The sequence below is a fragment of the Phyllostomus discolor genome, chromosome 9, assembly GCF_004126475.2.
Source record: "Phyllostomus discolor isolate MPI-MPIP mPhyDis1 chromosome 9, mPhyDis1.pri.v3, whole genome shotgun sequence".
Lineage (NCBI taxonomy): Eukaryota > Metazoa > Chordata > Mammalia > Chiroptera > Phyllostomidae > Phyllostomus > Phyllostomus discolor.
In genome coordinates, this window is record NC_040911.2 from 39,988,667 (window position 1) to 40,008,276 (window position 19,610).

Sequence of the window (19,610 nt, forward strand, 5' to 3'; positions counted from 1 at the left end):
GCCAACACCTTAAGGTTAAGATAAGACCCTTCATTATTGGACTTATGTCTGCCAGAATGTAAGATGATAAATTCGCATTGTTTTAGGCCACTAAATTGTGGCCATTTATTACCATAGCTGTAAGAAACTAATACATAGCTTTTCCATTTTGGGCAGCCCCTGCCCCATACCCCAATGAGTCTGAGTGGGAGGCAGAGCCAGACATTCCTTTCCTTATCATTGGCCAATTATATGTCCTTGTTTGGGACATGAAATCTCGAGGGAGTGAGGTAGACACAGAATTAAAGTTTATTCATGGAGGTGGTGGCAGGAATGGCCAGACTCTTCCTGTGACATGACTTTGCCTGTTTCCTGGTGCCCATATCCCTTGGTTTCTATCCAGTCTCTATCTATGCTTGGTTTGCTGCTTTTCCTATTGATTCTGTTAGTTTACCCTATATTCAACCAATCAATTCCTTCTCTGGTTTCTGTTTTTTATAGCCAAGAGCTTTGACTAATTCAGAGAGCCACGTAGTTAATGTGCACATATTTCCGTATTCCTAGTAGATTCTCCATTGTATGACTGCAGGATGGTTGTCTGATTCATCTCCATATCCACAGTTCCATATTGAGTATCTTGCACTCAATATATACTTGTTGCATAAAAAGAGCAAACAGTTATAATGTAATGTTACTTGATAGAAAAGGATAATTGCAGGAGTAGGCTTTAGGAGTACATGAAAGAGTTAGCATTACATGAAGACTTTAAAGTTGAATGCAATTTCTGTTGACCAGATGAGGTGGGTATATTCTAAGCAATAAACCCTAAGCAGTTTACTTTCTGATACTTAGCCACATTTTTATTTTATTTATAAACATTCAGGTTAAAATATTACCAATACATTATTTAAAAATGCCAATCTTAAGCAAAAGTTTCTATCCACTAGACATACGTAGACCAGGGCTTAGCAACATATGGTATGTGGGGCAAGGTTGCTATCTTCTACAATTCTCACTGCCATCCAGGAAGGCCAGCTATGTCGTTTTATTTTGCCTTTCAGTTACTAGCATCGTTCCACATCCTCATTTTGCCCTAATTGTCTTCAGTTCAGATCCCCAGCTCCCCCACGAGGATAGAAGTTAGTTGCACCAAAGGTGGTGGGGTGTGCTGAAATCAAACTTGTTCATATTTATTTTTGGCACGAAATTCCTTAAAGGGCGGACAAAGCCATTTTCATTAGTAAGTGGACCGATCTGAGGTGTAGAGCAAAGGCTCTCAGCTCTTCGACTAGGCACATTATCAACAAAAACCCCTGGTTTGTACTGACCCACCGTTTCGAAAAAGGGGGAAAAGACTTAAAAAATTAGTCTCAAGACTGTCAAGTTCCTACACCACCTGAAGCCAGACTGGGCGGGGCCGGGCTCTCGAGGAAGGTGGGCGCGGGCGGCGGCGCGAGCAGTGCGCAGGCGCCCACCTGCAGTGGCGCAGGGGCTGCGCGCCCACGCCCCGCGCCCTCAGTCTCGCCCGCCTACGGCTTTCCAGGCTTCCCTCGCACCACCCCGGTCTTTCCACCCTCCAGGCCCCGCCTCGCCGCGGCGCTTCTCGCCTCCTCCAGCTCTGCGGGCGAACTGCGTGTTGCTGCGTCATCGCCAGTGGCCGGTTTGAATGAGTCTGTTGTCGCACCCGAGCTACCGCCGACACCGTGCCTCTGTCTCAGCAGCTGCCACAGCTTCTTCGTGTCCCTTTTCCCGTCGCCGCCCTTGCCAGGCCAGCCTTCCTGCGCCACCGCCTTCCCTCTCGTCCCGCCATGCCGCTATACTCGGGTGAGCCCCCTCCTCGCCTTGCCTCCCGCAATCCTGCCCAGCACTAGGCCTCTGAGTAGGCCTGGCCTGCGGGGCGGAAGCCCGGCTGAGCACGGGGCGGGGGAGGGGACTGGAGAGGCGTGGGGAGCGGGGTGACTGCGGCGTGGAGTTGACCCTGGCCGAGTTCTCGGTCCGTGGCCAGTTCCTAGCCCTGCAGCGCGAGGGAGCGCGGTCTCTTTGGGGTCGTCTGGTGGGTGCGGTGGGAGCGGGCGTGGAGATGGGGAAGCTGCGAGCATCGGCTTCTGGGAGTGGTGACTCTGCAGAATAGTTTCTGTCGCTGTCCTAGTGTGCTGGGAAAGGTGAGGGTGTGTCCTGGAGCCCCGGGGACCGGGCTGCAGGTGTAGTGGGGGGGGTTCCTTGTGTTTATTAGTGCTAGCTGTGGAAGGGCGCAGCAAGGAGGGAAGCCTGAAGTAAGAGGGTTGGAGGGACCTGGGATGTGAGATTAATCATCATTCATGAGGATTTCCCTCAGTAGCTTCATTCGCTTACCCCTTGCTGCCTTTGGCTCACCCCCATATTTTGTACCAATTTCTGTTTTATCCCAAGGCAGATGGCGACTTTTTTTGCTTTGTTTTTGTTTCATCAAACATTGTATTGCGTTTTTTTATGTCCAAAGCAGAGTCTTTGCTTCGTGAGGTAGATAAATACCCATTTCCAGGGTTATTTCCTTTTTATTGGTGTTTGACGGGTATTTTGCATGATGATAGTCTAAGGGACTGGTGAGGGATCACATTTTTAGTCAATGAACCTTCCTGTTTCCTAGTCTGATTCCAGATGGCACCTGGATGAAAGGCCTAGGGGTTAGGCAGAGAACATATATGTATGGTCCATAGACACAGACAGCTGTGAGGTGATGGCCAGAGGGAAGTGGGGCGGGGGCTGGGTGGGGGCGGGGGAAAGGGGACACCTGTAATAGTGTCAACAATAAAAATAAAGAAATGTTTAAAAAGGCACCTAAGATGTTTGTGGTGTTTGGCTATGGACATGGGATTCCTTGGCCATACCTGGCTATCATAATTCCTTTATTGAAAATTCATCATTTTCAAAGAATTATATGAAACAAAAGAGGAATGTTAATCTCAAGGTGGGTTCTTGATGTTCTAGAATATTGAATCGAATGCTTTAATAATTTTGCTTAATATCTTTCAATAATTATTAGCAGTAGGATAAATACACAGTAATTAACATTAGAAGAATACTTGAAATATTTCATTTATGCAGTATAGAATTGAGGGGGTATTAAATAATGGTGAAAAATCCCAGTGTAGGCTAATACAGGTAGACACACAGCACAACAAAACCAACTCCTCTGTTTGTTGGATTTGGTCTCTTGGTTGGATTCCAATCAGAGCACATATCTGGGCTGCAGGTGAGATTCCTGATTGGGGCTGGTGGGAGAGACAACCATTGATGTTTCTCTTGCACATCGATGTTTCTGTCCCTTTTTTTCTCCCTTCCTCCCCCCCTCTCTAAAAATAAGTAAATCTTTTTTAGAAAAGCCTATATTTACTAAACTTTCTGTCTTAAAAGTCGAGTTCATTCTTAAATGTTTAATCAGATTTTTTACTCAGTTCCAAAATGAGGGAATTGAAGTCGATTTCTAAGGTTTCTTCCTTTGACATCTCTATTGAGAATCTATATTTTCAGGTTCTGCAAAAAGCCCTGTATTAAAATAAGAACATTTTAGGTACTGTTTCATAAATTTTGGTAGAAAATTAAATATCCAGATTCTTAGGTGGTTAAGGTAAATGCCATAAAATTTAATGACCACTTGTGTGTCTGGCACAAAACGGATGTTTTTATATATGTTGCTTTTATTTATTTATTTTCTTGTTTTTATATGTTGCTTTGTTTTAATCTTCAACATAATCCTGTGATACTGGTATAATTCTCTTTTATGGGTCAGCAAAAAGTTGAAGTAATTTGCCCATGTGACACAGCTAAGTACATTTCAGATAGGCTTCTCTTCTTCTTCCTCCCTTTCTTCCTCCTTCCCTTCCTCCCTTTCCCCCTTCTTCCCTTTGTTCCCCTCCTTTCTTGATTTTAGTGAGAGAGAGAGACAGAGAGGGAGAGAGAGAGAGAGGGAAGCAGCAAATATTCTTCTTGCTGCTCCACCCACTCATGCAATGGACCTGGACACCCAGGCCATGAACCAAACCCTTCCCCCCAGTCTTGATTCATGGGGTTGATGTTCTAACCAACTGGGCTACCTAGCCAAGGTCCCTCTTCCTTAATTTCGGTAACTGTTTTTGGTTTAGTCTTGTCTTTTGCTTGTACTATTTTGTATGTTTCTAGCTTAATCAATGATTACAGTTGCACCCTCTTCAAACTCCTTTTCCCTGCTGCTGCTAATCTGTTTAAACTAGACCCAGGTGGCCTTTATGAAAACCTTTTCGGGACTGCACATTTTCTATGACGTTTTTGAATGTTTTTCTTGCCTTTTCTAGGAATGTTTTTATTTTTTCTTTTTCTCTGGCTAACACCTAATTTTTCTTTGAGTCTCAACTTGATAGTGATAAAAAGTTGATGGCAGTAACACAAAGTTATCACTTTTCCAGGAAGATCTTCCTTACTCATGAGGCATATTTCTGTGCTTCTGTATCCTTTATAATGTTTATATTGCATTATTCATTTTAATCTTTCCCCCCATTTCTCTCTTACTAGATTATAAGTTCATAGAGTCATAGGGTCAGTTTTTCATATTCTGATTTTAATAGTTGGAAATTAGACAACTGTTGTGAAATTCTCATTTTGAGGAGGTATAAAGTTTTTAGTGGAAACAAAGTGTATATCCTTGAGTTTATTTATTTTTAAGTATTTTAAAAATTAGCTCTTATGAGGCTAATTGAAAATATTTTTATTGTGGTAAAGTATATGTAACAAAATGAACTGTTTTAACCATTTTTAAGTGTACAGTTTTTGGCATTCAGAACATTTACATTGTTGTGCAATTGTCATCAGTATCCATCTCCCAAATGTTTTAATGTTTCTAAACTGAAACTCTATTTCTGTTTCCCTCATGCTACTTTCTGCCTCTATGAATTTGACTAGGTATTTCACATAAGTGGAATCATACAGTATCTGTTCTTTTGTTTCTGCCTTATTTTGCCAAGTATAATGTTTCAAAGGTTCGTCCATGTTGTACCATTCATAAGAACTCCATTACTTTTTAAGGCTGAATAATATTCATCATACACACACACACACACAGACACACACACACATATGCACGCATGCATGAACGCTGCATGTTGTTCACCCATTCATCTGTTGATGGACACTTGGGTTGCTCCTGTCTTGGCTATTATGAATAATGCTGCTATGAACAAGGATATAAAATATCAATTTGAGTCCTGCTTTACCTGCTTTTGGGCATATACCTAGAAGTAGAATTGCTGGGTCATATGGTAATTCTGTGTTTAATTTTGTGAGGTACTGCCGTACTGTTTCCACAGTGGCTGCACCATTCTATAGACTCATTAGCCATGGGCAAGTGTTGCAGTTTCACCACGTCCTTACTTATTTTCTGTTTTTTCTTTTTGAAATAGCTATTTGAATGGCTGTGAAGTAGGATTTATGTATTTTTTAGTGGTTTAGTTATGTCTTTGAAATCTTAATATTTGACCATCTTATGCTCAGGGAACACACTTTAGAATGCAGAATCTATTTCTTAACTTGTTTTAAAAATGCTCCCAATTTCTTTTATTTTCAAATTACCTTTCTAAAACCTTTTTCCTCTCTATTCCAACAGTATGTAGATTTTAATGACTGCTTAATTAAATAAGCTTATTCTGAGGAATATTATAGCATGATCATATTTTGCAGAGATTATTGTAGGATTCAGAAGACTTGAATATCTTCATTTTATTGATTATGATATTACAGTTGTCTCATTTTTTTTCTCCCATTTGCCTCCCTCCACCCTGCACTTGCCTCCCACCAGCATTCCTCCCACCTGCCTTAGTTCATGTCCATGGGTTGTATATATAAGTTCTTTGGCTTCTCCATTTCCTATACTGTTCTTAATCCCCCCCCCACTACTTTGTACCTACCATTTATGCTTCTTATTCCCTGCACCTTTTCCCCTACTGTCCCCCTCCCCCTCCCCACTGATAACCCTCTGTGTGATCTCCATTTCTGTGATTCTGTTCCTGCTCTAGTTGTTTGCTTTTGTTTTTTTTTTTTTTTTTAGGTTCAGTTGTTGATAGTTGTGACTTTGTTGTCATTTTACTGTTCATATTTTCGATCTTTTTCTTAGATAAGTCCCATAACATTTTAGATAATAAGGGCTTGGTGATGATGAACTCCTTTAACTTGACCTTATCTGGGAAGCACTTTATCTGCCCTTCCATTCTAAATGATGGCTTTTCTGGATAGAGTAATCTTGGATGTAGGTCTTTACCTTTCATGACTTCCAATGCTTCTTCCTAGCCCCCTCTTGCCTGCAAGGTTTCTTTTGAGAAATCAGCTGGTAGCCTTACAGGAACTCCTTTGTAGGTGACTGTCTCCTTTTCTTTGGCTGCTTTTAAGATTCTCTCCTTATCTTTAATCTTGGGTAATGTAATTATGTGTCTTGGTGTGTTCCTCCTTGGGTCCAACTTCTTTGGGGACTTTCTGAGCTTCCAGGACTTCCTGAAAGCCTATTTCCTTTGCCAGGTTGGGGAAGTTTTCCTTCATTATTAGTTCAAGTAAGTTTCCAGTTTCTTGGTCTTCCTCCTTTCCTTCTGGAACCTCTATGATTGGGATGTTGGAACATTTAAAGTTGTTTCAGAGGTTCCTAAACCTCTCCTCATTTTTTTGAATTCTTGTTTCTTCATTCTGTTTCAGATCTTTGATTTGAATCTTGTTTTATTTTTCTTCACTGTTGGTTCCCTGTATATTTTTCTTTATTTCACTTCTTTATGGCCTTCACTTCTTCCTTTATTTCGCGTCTGTACTCAGTCATTTCTTTGAGCATCCTGATTACCATTGTTTTGAACTCTGCATCTGATAAGTTGTCTATCTCCTCGTTGCTTAGTTCTTTTTCTGGAGTTTTGATCTGTCCTTTCATTTGGGCCATATTTCTTTGTCGTGGAGCACCCATTAGGTTGTAAGGGGTGGAGCCTTAGGTATTCATCAGGTCAGGGCTGTATATGGGGATAAGGGTCCCACCTCTGAGACCCTTATTCCCTTGAACAATGCTGCTTGCTCGGCTCTTGGCCCTCTTTCAGTTACTTGCCCGCTACCCATAAGCAAATTGGGCTCTTCTGGTGCTGATTCCTGGTGGGGTGGGGGTGGGTTGTTTACATTCTTGGACCTGGTGGGTCTCTCTAACAGCTCTCCTGTGAGGCTGAGAGTTTGCCCTGCCGCTACAACCCCTGGCGGTAAAAACAGCCAGAGGTTTTGAAGCTTTAGTTTCCCATGTTGGAACCCTGGGTTGTGCAAGAAGACCTGAATATTTACAGACTAGTTTTTTTGACATTGGTAAATCAACCAACTTCTCTTCAATGTTGGTTTCCTTATTTATCAAATAAGATGTTGGATTAGATACGGTTAAATTTTATTCAGGACCTACAGCATTCAGGTCACTCCTGATTTGGTATAGATAAGAATATAAAAAGGTGAATGGTGTAGTTTGGCTTTAAAGAACTAGCCTTCTAATTCTGAAGTTTTGGTATTTTGTAAATGAAAAAATAAGTTATGGTTTTCATTGCAGTTACTGTGAAATGGGGAAAGGAGAAATTCGAAGGTGTGGAATTGAACACTGATGAACCTCCAATGGTGTTCAAGGCTCAGCTTTTTGCACTGACTGGAGTCCAGCCAGCCAGACAGAAAGTTATGGTGAAAGGAGGAACATTGAAGGTAAAACGTAGTCCATACTTTCATTATGCACTGTTACTACATAATTACTGAAATGGAGCACTTGAAGTTTATTTGGTGAGTGTGTAGTTATGGGATTACAACTATTCATGTTAGTGTAAGGAGGAACATTGTAGCCATTTCAAACATATAAAAGCATCATTAAATATTTTATTTTCAAATGTACTGTGTTAATGAATACCTCCGTGGGTCAGGGGAGTGGGGCACTTTCATTTATTTGTATTGTTTGAGGGTTTTTTTCCCCCAGGTGGGTGTGTTAAAGTATTACTTTTATTTTTAGACTATTATAAATCTGTATGTGTTTTCTTAGTAATTTTCTGTTATGGGGTGGGAAATTTTATTTCTGTTAAATGTATGAAACAATATGGTAGATTTTTAAAAATAAAAAGACTGCAAAATGTACATGCATTTGAATGTTGAGATTCAAAATGTTTCAAGATCTTTACCAACGCCCCAGTTGTGGAATACTGGAATACTTAAGTTTTTCCTGTGGCCTTTCTTGCATCCAACCCATTAAAAAAGAGTCCCTTTATTTTAAGAGTAATTGCCATCTAACACTTGTCTTGTGATGGGAAAAAAAAACGGTTTGTTTAAAAAGAGAGGGAACTTAATTTTTCCTTTAGTTTCCTTAAAATGATCACATTGACTACAGTTAAGAGTGCAAGCTGACTAGCATCATTGAGGAAGGGCCACCTAAAAGACCATGGTATTTTCTTCATTGCTGTTTGTAATACTATACAAGTATAGTTTTTACAGAGTACTTTCTTCAAGAGTTAGATATGAGTCCTGGTGGTGTGGCCCAGTTGGTTAGAGCATTATCCCATTCACTGAAAGATTGCCGGTTCGATTCTCAGGTCAGGACACATGCCTAGTTTGCAGGTTTGATTCCCTGTTAGGGAACCAGTGAGAGGTAACCAATCAGTGTTTTTCTCTCTCTGTCTTCCCCGCCTACTAAAAGCAATGAAAAATATGTCCTCAGGTGAGGATGAAGAAAAAATGTTAGATACAGAATGCTAAAGAGCTATAGTTAACTTTATTTTTATCGAAAATTTTTAAAAAATGTTTTTCTTTTAATTTTATTAATTTTTTTAGAGAGAAAGAAACATCAATGTGTTGTTCTACTTATGTATGAATTCATTGGTTGGTTCTTTTCTGATTGAAACCACAACCATGGTGTATCTAGAGGATTCTCTAACCAGCTGAGCTACCAGGCCAGGGCCAATAGCTAACTTTAGAGATACAGGCTGGCTACCCTTATTAGCCGGGCAGTAAAACATGATGATGAAGAAACATCGTTTCCTCTCCAGGTTGCAGAGGTGTATAGGTAAAGCTGTGTATAGGTATACCTGAGAGATACTGCAGGTTTGGTTCCATATCATTGCAATAAAGCAGGTTACAGAACTATTTTGGTTTCCCAGTGTATGTAAGTTATATTTATACTGTATTAAGAGTGCAATAGTATTATGTCTAAAAAAATACTTTATTGCTGAAAAATGATAACCATTTCTGAGGTTTTTTGCTGGTGGAGAGTCTTGTAAAATACACAGTATCTATAAAGCGCAATAAAGGAAAGCACAGTAAAACAAGGTATGCTTGTATTGGTGGTGTATTGTAGAGAATTAAAGAAAAATGCTAATTAAATGAAACTACTTATAGCTACCGCTTATTGAATACTTATTTTGTGCCTGGCTTTCCTTTTTTTTTGTTCTCAACTGTATGTATTTAAAAATGATGAAAGTAAATGTATTTTATATATTCCATAAACAAGGAAACAGCATCAGAGCTTTAAATAAAATACAGTAAGATACCAAAAGAACATGTCATTTACAGGTCAAGTAGATCTGGGTTCATTTCCCAGCTCTTTTGTGACCTTGGATAAGTAAGTTCTCTGAGGGGGCATATATAGTTATCATTATAAATGATTAGCAGTGGTTGCCTTTAAACTGAGAAGGCCTGGCTTGTATGGCTCAGTGGATGGAGCACAGGCCTGTGAACAAAAGGGTCACTGGTTAGTTTCCCAGTCAGGGCAAATGCCTGGGTTGCAGTCCAGGTCCCCAGAAGGGGGCCTGCGAGAGGCAGTCACACATTGGTGTTTCTCCCTCTCTTTCTCCCAACCTTTCACCTCTGAATAAAAATGAATAAATAAAAATTTAAAAAAAGAAACATGCAAAACACTGAAAAAAAAAACCCATGAACTGAGAGGGGTCTTTAGGAAGTTACTGTGCCACTTTGAAGCAGGGTTTCCAAAGAGGTAACTAGTGGCACCAACAAAAGGGAAGCAGGTTGAGTACCTGGTGCCTCCCACAAAAGGAACAGAATAATATAGAACTGACTTTATTTATGGACCAGTCATGGCATTAAGGAAAAAACCTTGATTTATTTGAACATATTAAAGTAAAAGTATTTGTTAATTGCTTCATAGATGTGACATTTAGTACTTGAGAAACATTTGTGGACACAGCAAGTATTAAGGCTTAGTTTGCCTTGGACAGTCCCGTTTTACTCTTCTGGTGTAATTTGTAATAGCACTTTCTCAAGAGTCTCCTGATTTGGATGATAAATTCTATAATTACCCTAATTATGTAAAACTTACTTCATGTTACTCTTCATTCTTGTCACCTAAGCTCTGGTGGTTCCAAATATGTAATGAACATGCAAAAAATCAGCATATTTCATTTGTCATCAATCAGGTGTTTTTACTACTTTTGGGTTGCCATTTTTACTGCCTTTTAGATTGTGTCTTATGTAAGTAGTTTAAGCAATTGATAGACTTATCATTCGAACTGCATTGTTTTTTATTTTAAATATTTAATTTATTTTTAGACATGGGAGGGGAGGGAGAAAGAGAGCAAGCGAAACGTTAAGGAGGTTGCCTCTAGCCCTGTGTGGGGACCTGGCCCAAAACCCAGGCATGTGCTCTGACCAGGAATCAAACCAGTGATCCTTTGGGATGATGCCCAACCCACTGAGCTACACCAGTCAGGGTTGCATGTATTTTCTTAAAAATACTTTTGATTACAGTAATTTAAATAAAATCTGAGAAAAATTTCTATTTGGAAGTGGCTTAAAATTAGTTTATTAGATTGTACAGGGTTATTAAATGTTTTTTATTTGTCTTTAAAACAGGATGATGATTGGGGAAACATCAAAATAAAAAATGTAAGTATTATCCTAAGAAAATTTCTTATAGTGCAATTTCCTAATATATCAAAATACATCCCAAATGCCTGTTTTCCATGTATATATCCAGTTGTTCCAGTACCATCCATTGAAAATATTTTCCTTTTCCCACTGACTTGTGTTGGAGTCTTTCTTGAAAATCACTTGTAGGTCTATTTTTGGACTCTTATTTCATTGATACATTTGAGGAAACTTAAATCCCTACCACATGGTCTGATTACTAAATCTTTATAAGTCTTGAAATAAGGTAGTATAAGTTCTCCAACTTTTTCTTCTTTAAGACTATTTTAGCTCCTTTGCATTTCTGTATAATTTTAAAGAAGTCTGTCAGTTTCTACAATATAGACTCCTGAAATTTTGTTTGAGATTGCATTGAATTTGGGGAGAATGAACATAATGTTATTGAGTATTAAAATCCTTAAATAGGGTGTGCTGCTGTATCCATTTAGGTCTTTATGTTCTCTTAACAGAATTTTTTAGTTTTTCAGTTCAGCATAGAGGTTTTGCATGGTTTTTGTTAGATTCATGGAACTTAACATTTTTTAGCTGTTGAAAACAATAATTTAAAAAGATTTGTTTTTCAGTGTTCATTGGTAGATTATAAAAATACAATATGTTTTCATCCTGTGACCTTAGTAAATTCACTTACTAGTTGCAGTAATTTTGTTTTTTTTTAGATCCCATTAGGTTTTCTATTTTCATATCATGTTATCTGCAAATAGAGGCAACTTTACTTCTCTTTTACAATCTTTATGACTTCTTTTTATTGTTTTACTTCACTGGCATATAAAAGCATAATTAATTCTATATTGATCTATATCCTATGACTCTGCTGATTTTATGTATTAGTGTCTTAGGATAATGTAGGTATCAGCAACAAAGAAGGATTTATTGTTTCAGTTCTGTGGTTTTTATTTCTCTTTTAGGCTTGCTTTATTGCACTGGTTAAGATTTCAGTAGTATTGAGTAAAAGTGGTTGATAGTGGATACCATGTCTTTTTTCTAATCTTAGAAGGAAAGTTTCTAGCCTTAGCTGGAAGTTTGTTTTTTACAAAGTTTGTCATAGATTGAGGAGATTCTCTTCTATTTCTAGTTTGCTCTAGTTTTTAGTATGAATGCAAGTTGTATTTTGTTGACTACTTTTGTCATCTATTGAAATGATCGTTTATTTTTTATCCTTTAACATGTTAATGTGAACTACAATGACTTTTTTTAATAATAAACCAACTTTATATTCTTTTTTTAATATAGCTTTTAAAGACTTTATTTATTTGTTTTTAAAGAGGGGAAGGGAGGGAGAAAGAGAGGGAGAAAAACATCAATGTGTGGTTGCCTCTTCCCTGCCCCTTACTGGGGACATGGCCTGTAACCCAGGCATGTGTCCCAACTGGGAATTGAACCAGTGGCCCTTTGGTTTGCAGGCCAGCATTCAGTCCACTCAGCCACACCAGCCAGGGCTGAACTTTTTATTCTTGCTGCATTCTTTTTTTTTTTTAATCTTTTTTTTTTAAGATTTTATTTATTTATTTTTTAGAGAGGTAAGGGAGGGAGGTAGAGAGAGAGAGAGAAACATCAATGTGCGGTTGCTGGGGGTCATGGCCTGCAACCCAGGCATGTACCCTGACTGGGAATCAAACCTGCGACACTTTGGTTCGCAGCCCGGGCTCAATCCACTGAGCTACACCAGCCAGGGCTCTTGCTGCATTCTATTTGTTCAGGATTTTATGTCTTTTCATGAGAGAGATGGGTTGTAGTTTTCTTGATTTGTCTTTGTCTGAATTTGCTATCAGAGTAATGCTGGGCTTATGAGTTAGGAAGCATCCTGACCTCTCTTTTCTGAAAGAGTTTATACTGTGTTTCCTTTAAATGTTTTGTAGAATTTTCCAGTGAAACCCCCGAGGCTTGGAGCTTTGTTTGTGAGACTTTCAATTAAGAACTTAGTAGGACTATTCAGATACTGTATTTATTTCCTTTTATATCAGTTTTGGTAATTTGCCTCTTTTAAGGAGTTGGTCCACTAAATTTAACTTGTTGAATTGGTTGGCATAACATACTCTTCCATTCTAGAATCTGTAGTGCTGTTTTTTCTCTTTTCCCCCTGGTATCGGCAAATTGTGAATTCCGAGGTTTGGTAATTTCATTGATTCCTACCCTCTAAGAATCAGCTTTTCTTACTCGTTTATTATTTTATTGATTTCCCCTCTCTGTTTTATTTCTTCCTGTTACTTTGGTTTTAATGTATGTGTTTTCTAGTTTCTTAAGGTAGAACCTTTATTAATTTTCAAAAGCCTTTTTTATTTTCTGTTCATCTATTTTGCCCATTTTTCTGTTGTGTACTTGCCTACTCATTTTTTTTTAAAGATTTTATTTATTTATTTTTGGAGAGAGGGGAAAGGAGGGAGAGAGAGGGAGAGAAACATCAGCATGTGGTTGCCCCTTGCACGCCCCCTATTAGGGACCTGGCCTACAACCCAGGCATGTGTCCTGACAGGGAATTGAACTGGTGACCCTTTGGTTCACAGGTTGGCGGTGCTCAGTCCACTGAGCCACACCAGCCAGGGCTGATTTTTTTTTAAGGTGCTTATAAATAGTATAATTCTTTTTTCTAGGTTGTCCTTTTAAATTTTAATTATAGTAATGTTTTATGGAAGTTTTTAGTATTTATATAGTTAGTGACATCAGTCCTTTCATCTTTTATATCAATTTAAGAAGATATAGGCCTGGCTGGTATGCCTGAATAGATGGAGTACTGGCCTGTGAACGAAAGGGTTGCAGGTTCAATTCCGAGTCAGGGCACATGCCTGGGTTGCAGGCCAGGTCCCCAGTGGATGCTCAGGAGACAACCACGCATTGATGTTTCTCTCCCTCTCTTTCTCCTTCCCTTCTTCTCACAAAATAAATAAATAGAATCTTAAAAACAAAGAAAATATAGCAAGATTTTTTTGATTCATTCACATGTTTTTGTAATTGTTTCTTTTTTTACATTTAAATCTTTAATTTGTAATTCATTTTGGTATGGCATGCCTTGAGGTAGTGAACTGATAGTATTTTTTTCCCTAAATTATTACCTACTTTATCTCAACATTCTTCACTGTATAATCTGTTTCTTAATAATGTTAAATGGCATTGCTATGGTCTTTATTCTTCTTCAGAATTTCTTGGTTGTTGTCATGGATATGAATTTGGTCCATGAATTAAAGATTTTGTAAAGTTTCAAAAAGGAATTCCGTTAAATTTGGATAATAATTTGGAATCGTTCTTTACAATAACTTTCCAGAAACTTGTTATGTTCTTCATTTTAAATTTTAGGGTTTTTTTCTATCCTTAACTAGAACTTGATAGTTTTCTTATCATGTATTTTTTTGTTATTTTCTCTCTTAGATATTTATTGGTATTCACTTGCCCCTATTGTACTTTCTAAATGGCTGTTGCTAATATATTTTAAAAATAATTTGGTTTTCCTGAGACACTTGTCTTCAGAAAAATATTCTTTAGTTCTGTTTTGCCATTATCTCATAAAAAGTTTAAGTAAAAATAACCAGTGATACAATGAGGGTTATTGGATTTCAACATGGGTTCTCTTTAAGACTATGAGTTCATTGACCTCATTTTCTAATTTTGATCCTCATCTAGACATTTTTATTTTATCTTTCTTTGTTTTTTAAATCTCTGGTCGGGTTGTAATTCCAAAAAACGTCTGCACCCTTTTCTTTGTTTCATGTGTTAATGTCTTCCAGTTAAGAGCTTGGTAATATCTTGTTCACATTTCAGGATAATGAGATTTAGGATGACAGAGTCTTCATTGGTCTTTTGTTGTGTGGAATGTTACATGTATATTGAATATAAGTATTCTGTTAGGTTAACAATTTGTAGAGTTATAAAATTGAGTGTTTTGAACTTAAATTTTGATGTGATATTTTCCAATAATGGAGATTTCAATGCTCTTACAATATTTCTGTTCAAATGTAAGTAATTGTTGCAGTTATAAAATAGGTATTCACAGAAAGAATCTTAGTTTGTTATGGGAAGAAATTGTGCCATTAAATGTTGATCATTTGAAGAATTCCCTTCTCTGCGATAATGGAAACATTCTCAGTTTTCTTTATGACAATATTTTTCCTTTAGCTTTATTGATTTATAGTTTATATACAATAAAACTTACCCTTTTTTTTAGTGTATAGTTTGAGGAATTTGGTGAATTTTGTAGTCATGTAACCATACCATAGCCAATATAGAAGTTCCACCACTCTAAAAAGTTTCCTTGGGCCTCTTTGCAGATAAATTGGTGATCTCCACCTGAAGCAGCCATTTTAGTACTTTTTTAAAAAATTTCAGTGATTTTTAGTAGAGTTGTGAAAACTCCTCTACTGTTTAATTTTAGAACATTTGCGTGCATTTAAAGTCACTCCCTCGTCCCACCTTCAGCCCTAGTGACCACTAATCTACTTTGTGTCTCTATAAATTTACCTTTTCTGGCAAGTACAAGCATGTAATTGTTTTTCCTATGTCTGGCTTCTTTCATTGAGCATGAAAATGGTCAACTTTTGAGCATTTTATGGAACTGATTTTTTTTAAAACAGGGAATGACTCTGCTAATGATGGGATCAGCAGATGCTCTTCCTGAGGAACCGTCAGCTAAAACTGTTTTCGTAGAAGATATGACAGAAGAACAGTTAGCATCTGCTGTAAGACAAACCATATTTTATATGATCACTGCTTTTCAGAAGTACATTAAAGTGCCTTTCAGAAAGTAGCACCTGATTGTTTTGAAGATTTAATAGTTAATATCAAGATGTTTTATTTTTATGTTTTTGAAATTCACTTCAGGAGTCTTTCTATAATTGGATAATTTATACAGCCAATATATACTTAAATATAAATCTAGTGAGTTGTCAACATTATTTATCTTTACTATTAATTTTATGTGGAAACAGGTTGAAAGAGGTTAAGTAGTTTAAATACTGGGATATTTAAATTCTTAAAACCTTCCAGGTTGAAAATATATACAATTTGTCCTTAATTTAAATGCAACATTGGTTTAGAAACTGGCCACCATATACTTATTAAATGTTGTTATTATTTTACCACCCAGCATTTATACAGTATCGTTCATTTTTTAAAGAAGTGTTCTATGTATATTTTGTCACCATGTTTTAATGATAAGCCTGCAAAGAGGTCAGGATTGATATGACTGCCCTTTTATTATATTCAAGAAAGGAATTATTGATTGAAACACAGAATGATTGTGAGTATGATGCAAGGAAAATTTTTGTTGGGGAATAAAACATGTTGCTTTGGAGCACAGGTGGCAAATACAAGCCCCGCAGGCGGAATCTGGCCCTTCACCTTATTTATCCGGCCCGGCACCTTGTTTCTACCCAGCAGCAGCGCCAAGCTCCTTGCCCCTAGTTAAGGAGTAGTTACACTCATACAGTCCTGAAATTACATTTGGCCCTTTGAAGGCAACCGTGAGGCTGATGTGACCCCTGGTGAAAATGAGTTTGATACCCCTGCTTTAGAGTGAAGATGGAATATAAATTGTTTTGAGTTGGTAAATTTTACTTGCTTTAAAGTGTGAACCTCAGTGATTTATATATGTGCTCTGTCATTTTTTTTTTTAAAGATTTTATTTATTTATTTATTTATTTTTTAGGGAGGGGAGGGAGGGGGAGAGAGAGAGAGAGAGACAGACAGACAGACACAGACACATCAATGTGCGGTTGCTGGGGGTTATGGCCTGCAACCCAGGAATGTACCCTGGCTGGGAATCGAACCTGGGACACTTTGGTTCCCAGCCCGCGCTCAATCCACTGAGCTACACCAGCCAGGGCGTGCTCTGTCATTTTATAAAAATGATTTTATTCTCTTATCAGATGGAATTACCATGCGGATTGACAAACCTTGGTAACACTTGTTACATGAATGCTACAGTTCAGTGTATTCGTTCTGTGCCTGAACTCAAAGATGCCCTTAAAAGGTAAGACAAAAGAGAAATGTTTTAAGTCTTTTGGGTAATGGAAGTTCACATTTTGGTGAGTAGTGTATGTGTGTGTTTTAGCAGCTTTATTGACATAATTAATTTATCATCTTCTTTTAAAGTGTTCAGTTAAATGGTCTTACTATATTCACAAGGTTGTGCAGCAGTCATGACATCTAATTTCAGAATATCACCTCCCAAAAGAAACCTCATGCTCATTAGCAGTTACTCCTTACACCCTTTCCACCTGCAGCTCTAGGGATCATTAATCTACTTTTTATATTTGCCTATTCTAGACATTTCATTTAAAAGGAATCATACAATATGTGGTCTTTTTGTGATTGGCTTCTTTTACTTAGTATATTATTTTGTATGTTCATTTATGTTTTAGCATGTATTAGTATTTCATTCTTTGTATGGCTGAGTAGTATTCAGTTGAATTGACATACTGCATTTGTTCATCCATTCTTCAGTTGATGGATATCTGGATATCCATTTTTTAGCTGTTACGAATAATGTAGCTGTGACCATTCATTCACAAGTTGTTGTGCAGATGAATTGTTTTCATTTCTCCTGGTTGTGAGTTTGGATTACTTGGTCATATGGTAACTCTTACGTTAAACAACATTTTGAGGAATTACTGAACTGTTTTCTAAAGTGGCTTCACCATTTTACATTTTACTCACAATGTAAGAGAGTTCTTATTTCTCCACATCCATGCCAATCTTGTTATTGTATGTACTGTCAGGATACCATCCTGAAGGTGAAATGGTATCTCATTGTGGTTCTTATTTGCATTTACCTAATGACTAGTAACTGATTATTTTTTATGTGCTTATTGGCCATTTGTATGTCTTCTCTAGGGAAATGTCAGATCAAATTCTGTGTATTAAGTGGTTTGTCTTTATGTATTCTGGATACAAGTACTTTTTCAAATAGTTGTTTTCATTTTATGAGTTGTTTTTCTCAGTCTCTTGATGGTATTGTTTGTAGCACAAAAGCTTTGAATTTTTTCTTTTTTTAAAATTAAATTGATTATTGTAACATTGGTTAAAAAGTTTTATTTTGTTTTGTTTTGGTCATGTAAGAAATCATTGCCTAATCCTAGGCAACAAAGATTTACTCCTATGTTGTTTGTTTTTGTTTTTATTTTTAAGAGTTATGTAGTTTTAGCTGTTTACATTTAGGTTTGTGATCCATGTTCACTTTTATGTATGGTGGGAGGTATGTGTCCCATGCCATTCTTTTTTTTTTTTTTTGGAAGGAAGGGAAGGGAGAGAGAAGGGGGTATAGAAACATCAGTGTGAGAGAGAAACATTGATTGGTTATCTCTCTTATGCACACCAACTGAACCCACAACCCAGGCATGTATCCTGGCCAGGAATTGAACCCGTGACGTTTGGCTTCCCGGGATGATGCCCAGCTGAACCACACCAGTTACTGCCCAGCCCATTCTTTTCATGTGGATTCTTTTGCATGTGTATATCCAGTTCTTCTAGTGCCATTTGTTGGAAAAAATAATATGTCCCTGTGAATTGTCTCTCCATCTTTGAAAATCAATTGACCATTATGCATATAACAAGATAGATTTATTTCTGGACTTTTCAATTCTAGCCTAGAAATAAATGCATTAATTTGTGTGTCTGTGCCATAGAGTAGTGGTTTTAAAAAGAAATAAACTTTGTTTTATATCACTATACAAAAGAAGAGTAAACAGTTATTCATGTTTTGAGAACCTTTGAAATAGTTTATAAATTAGGGTCCCGTATCAGTGTATGTTTAACCTAAAAATATGTAACTTAATTCTGACTAAATTCATTATAACTGTCTTGATATATACATTGTAGTTCCTTTTTTTTTTTTCTGAACAGGTTTTGTTATACACAGAGGGGATGGGGCTCAGACATCCTTGGCTTCTGCCTTTCTCATGGCTTGCAAAGGACATTGTTCAGTTCCTTCTCTCTCCTCTTGGCACTGATGTGTGTGTCCCCACCCTTTCTTTTTTTAAAAAAGATTTTACTTTTTTTATTTCTAGACAGAGGGTAAGGGAAGGAGAGAGGGAGAGAAACATTGATGTGCACGAGAAACGTGGATTGGCTGCCTCTTGCACACCCCCAACTGGGGACCTGGCCTGCAACCCAGGCATGTGCCCAAACCGCAACTGAACCATCAACCTTTCATTTGGTGAGATGATGCTCAACCCACTGAGCCCAGCAGTCAAGACCCCACCTTTTTCTTGATGACTTTCAGGGCCTTCTTGTCCTTAGTTGCCTTGAGTAGTTCCATGGTATGCCTGTCACGGGAGGGCAAAGACACACACCTTGGGTAATGTTCCACATTAACTTGGTGTGCTTAGTGAGGCACCTGTGGCGGTGGCTCTGCCTTGGCTTGCTCATGTTCTTGGTCACTGTTTGGTCCTTGTTGAGGTCCACAGCCAGGGGTGGTGCAGGGGTCATGGCTGCTGCTCCTTAATGGCTGCCATGGCTGAATGCGTACATTGCCAGTTCTTAATGATGATACGTTCTGAACTGCAGTTTGGTTTCTTAGCTTCATAAATGCTGATTTTTTTTTAACCTCACACAAGGACATACTTACTGATTTTAGAGAGAGGGGAGGGGAGGGAGAGGAGAGGGAGAGAACATTGTCTCTTGTATGCCCCAACTCGGGAACCTACAATCTAGGCATGTGCCTTGACCAGGTATTGAAATCTGCAACCTTTCAGTTTACAGGATGATGCTCCAACCAGCTGAGC

At 37.9% G+C, this 19,610-nt stretch overlaps 1 protein-coding gene across 1 annotated transcript in view; it reads left to right on the forward strand.

The window, feature by feature from the left end:
• The first annotated feature begins 1,431 nt into the window (after positions 1 to 1,431).
• Positions 1,432 to 19,610, forward strand: part of USP14 (ubiquitin specific peptidase 14) — a 55,524-nt gene continuing 37,345 nt past the window's right edge. Inside the window, 5 exon segments of the mRNA XM_028524145.2 lie at positions 1,432 to 1,803; positions 7,538 to 7,683; positions 10,828 to 10,860; positions 15,462 to 15,566; positions 16,755 to 16,858. Of these exon segments, the coding sequence (XP_028379946.1) occupies positions 1,788 to 1,803; positions 7,538 to 7,683; positions 10,828 to 10,860; positions 15,462 to 15,566; positions 16,755 to 16,858 (404 nt within the window). The 5' untranslated portion in view covers positions 1,432 to 1,787.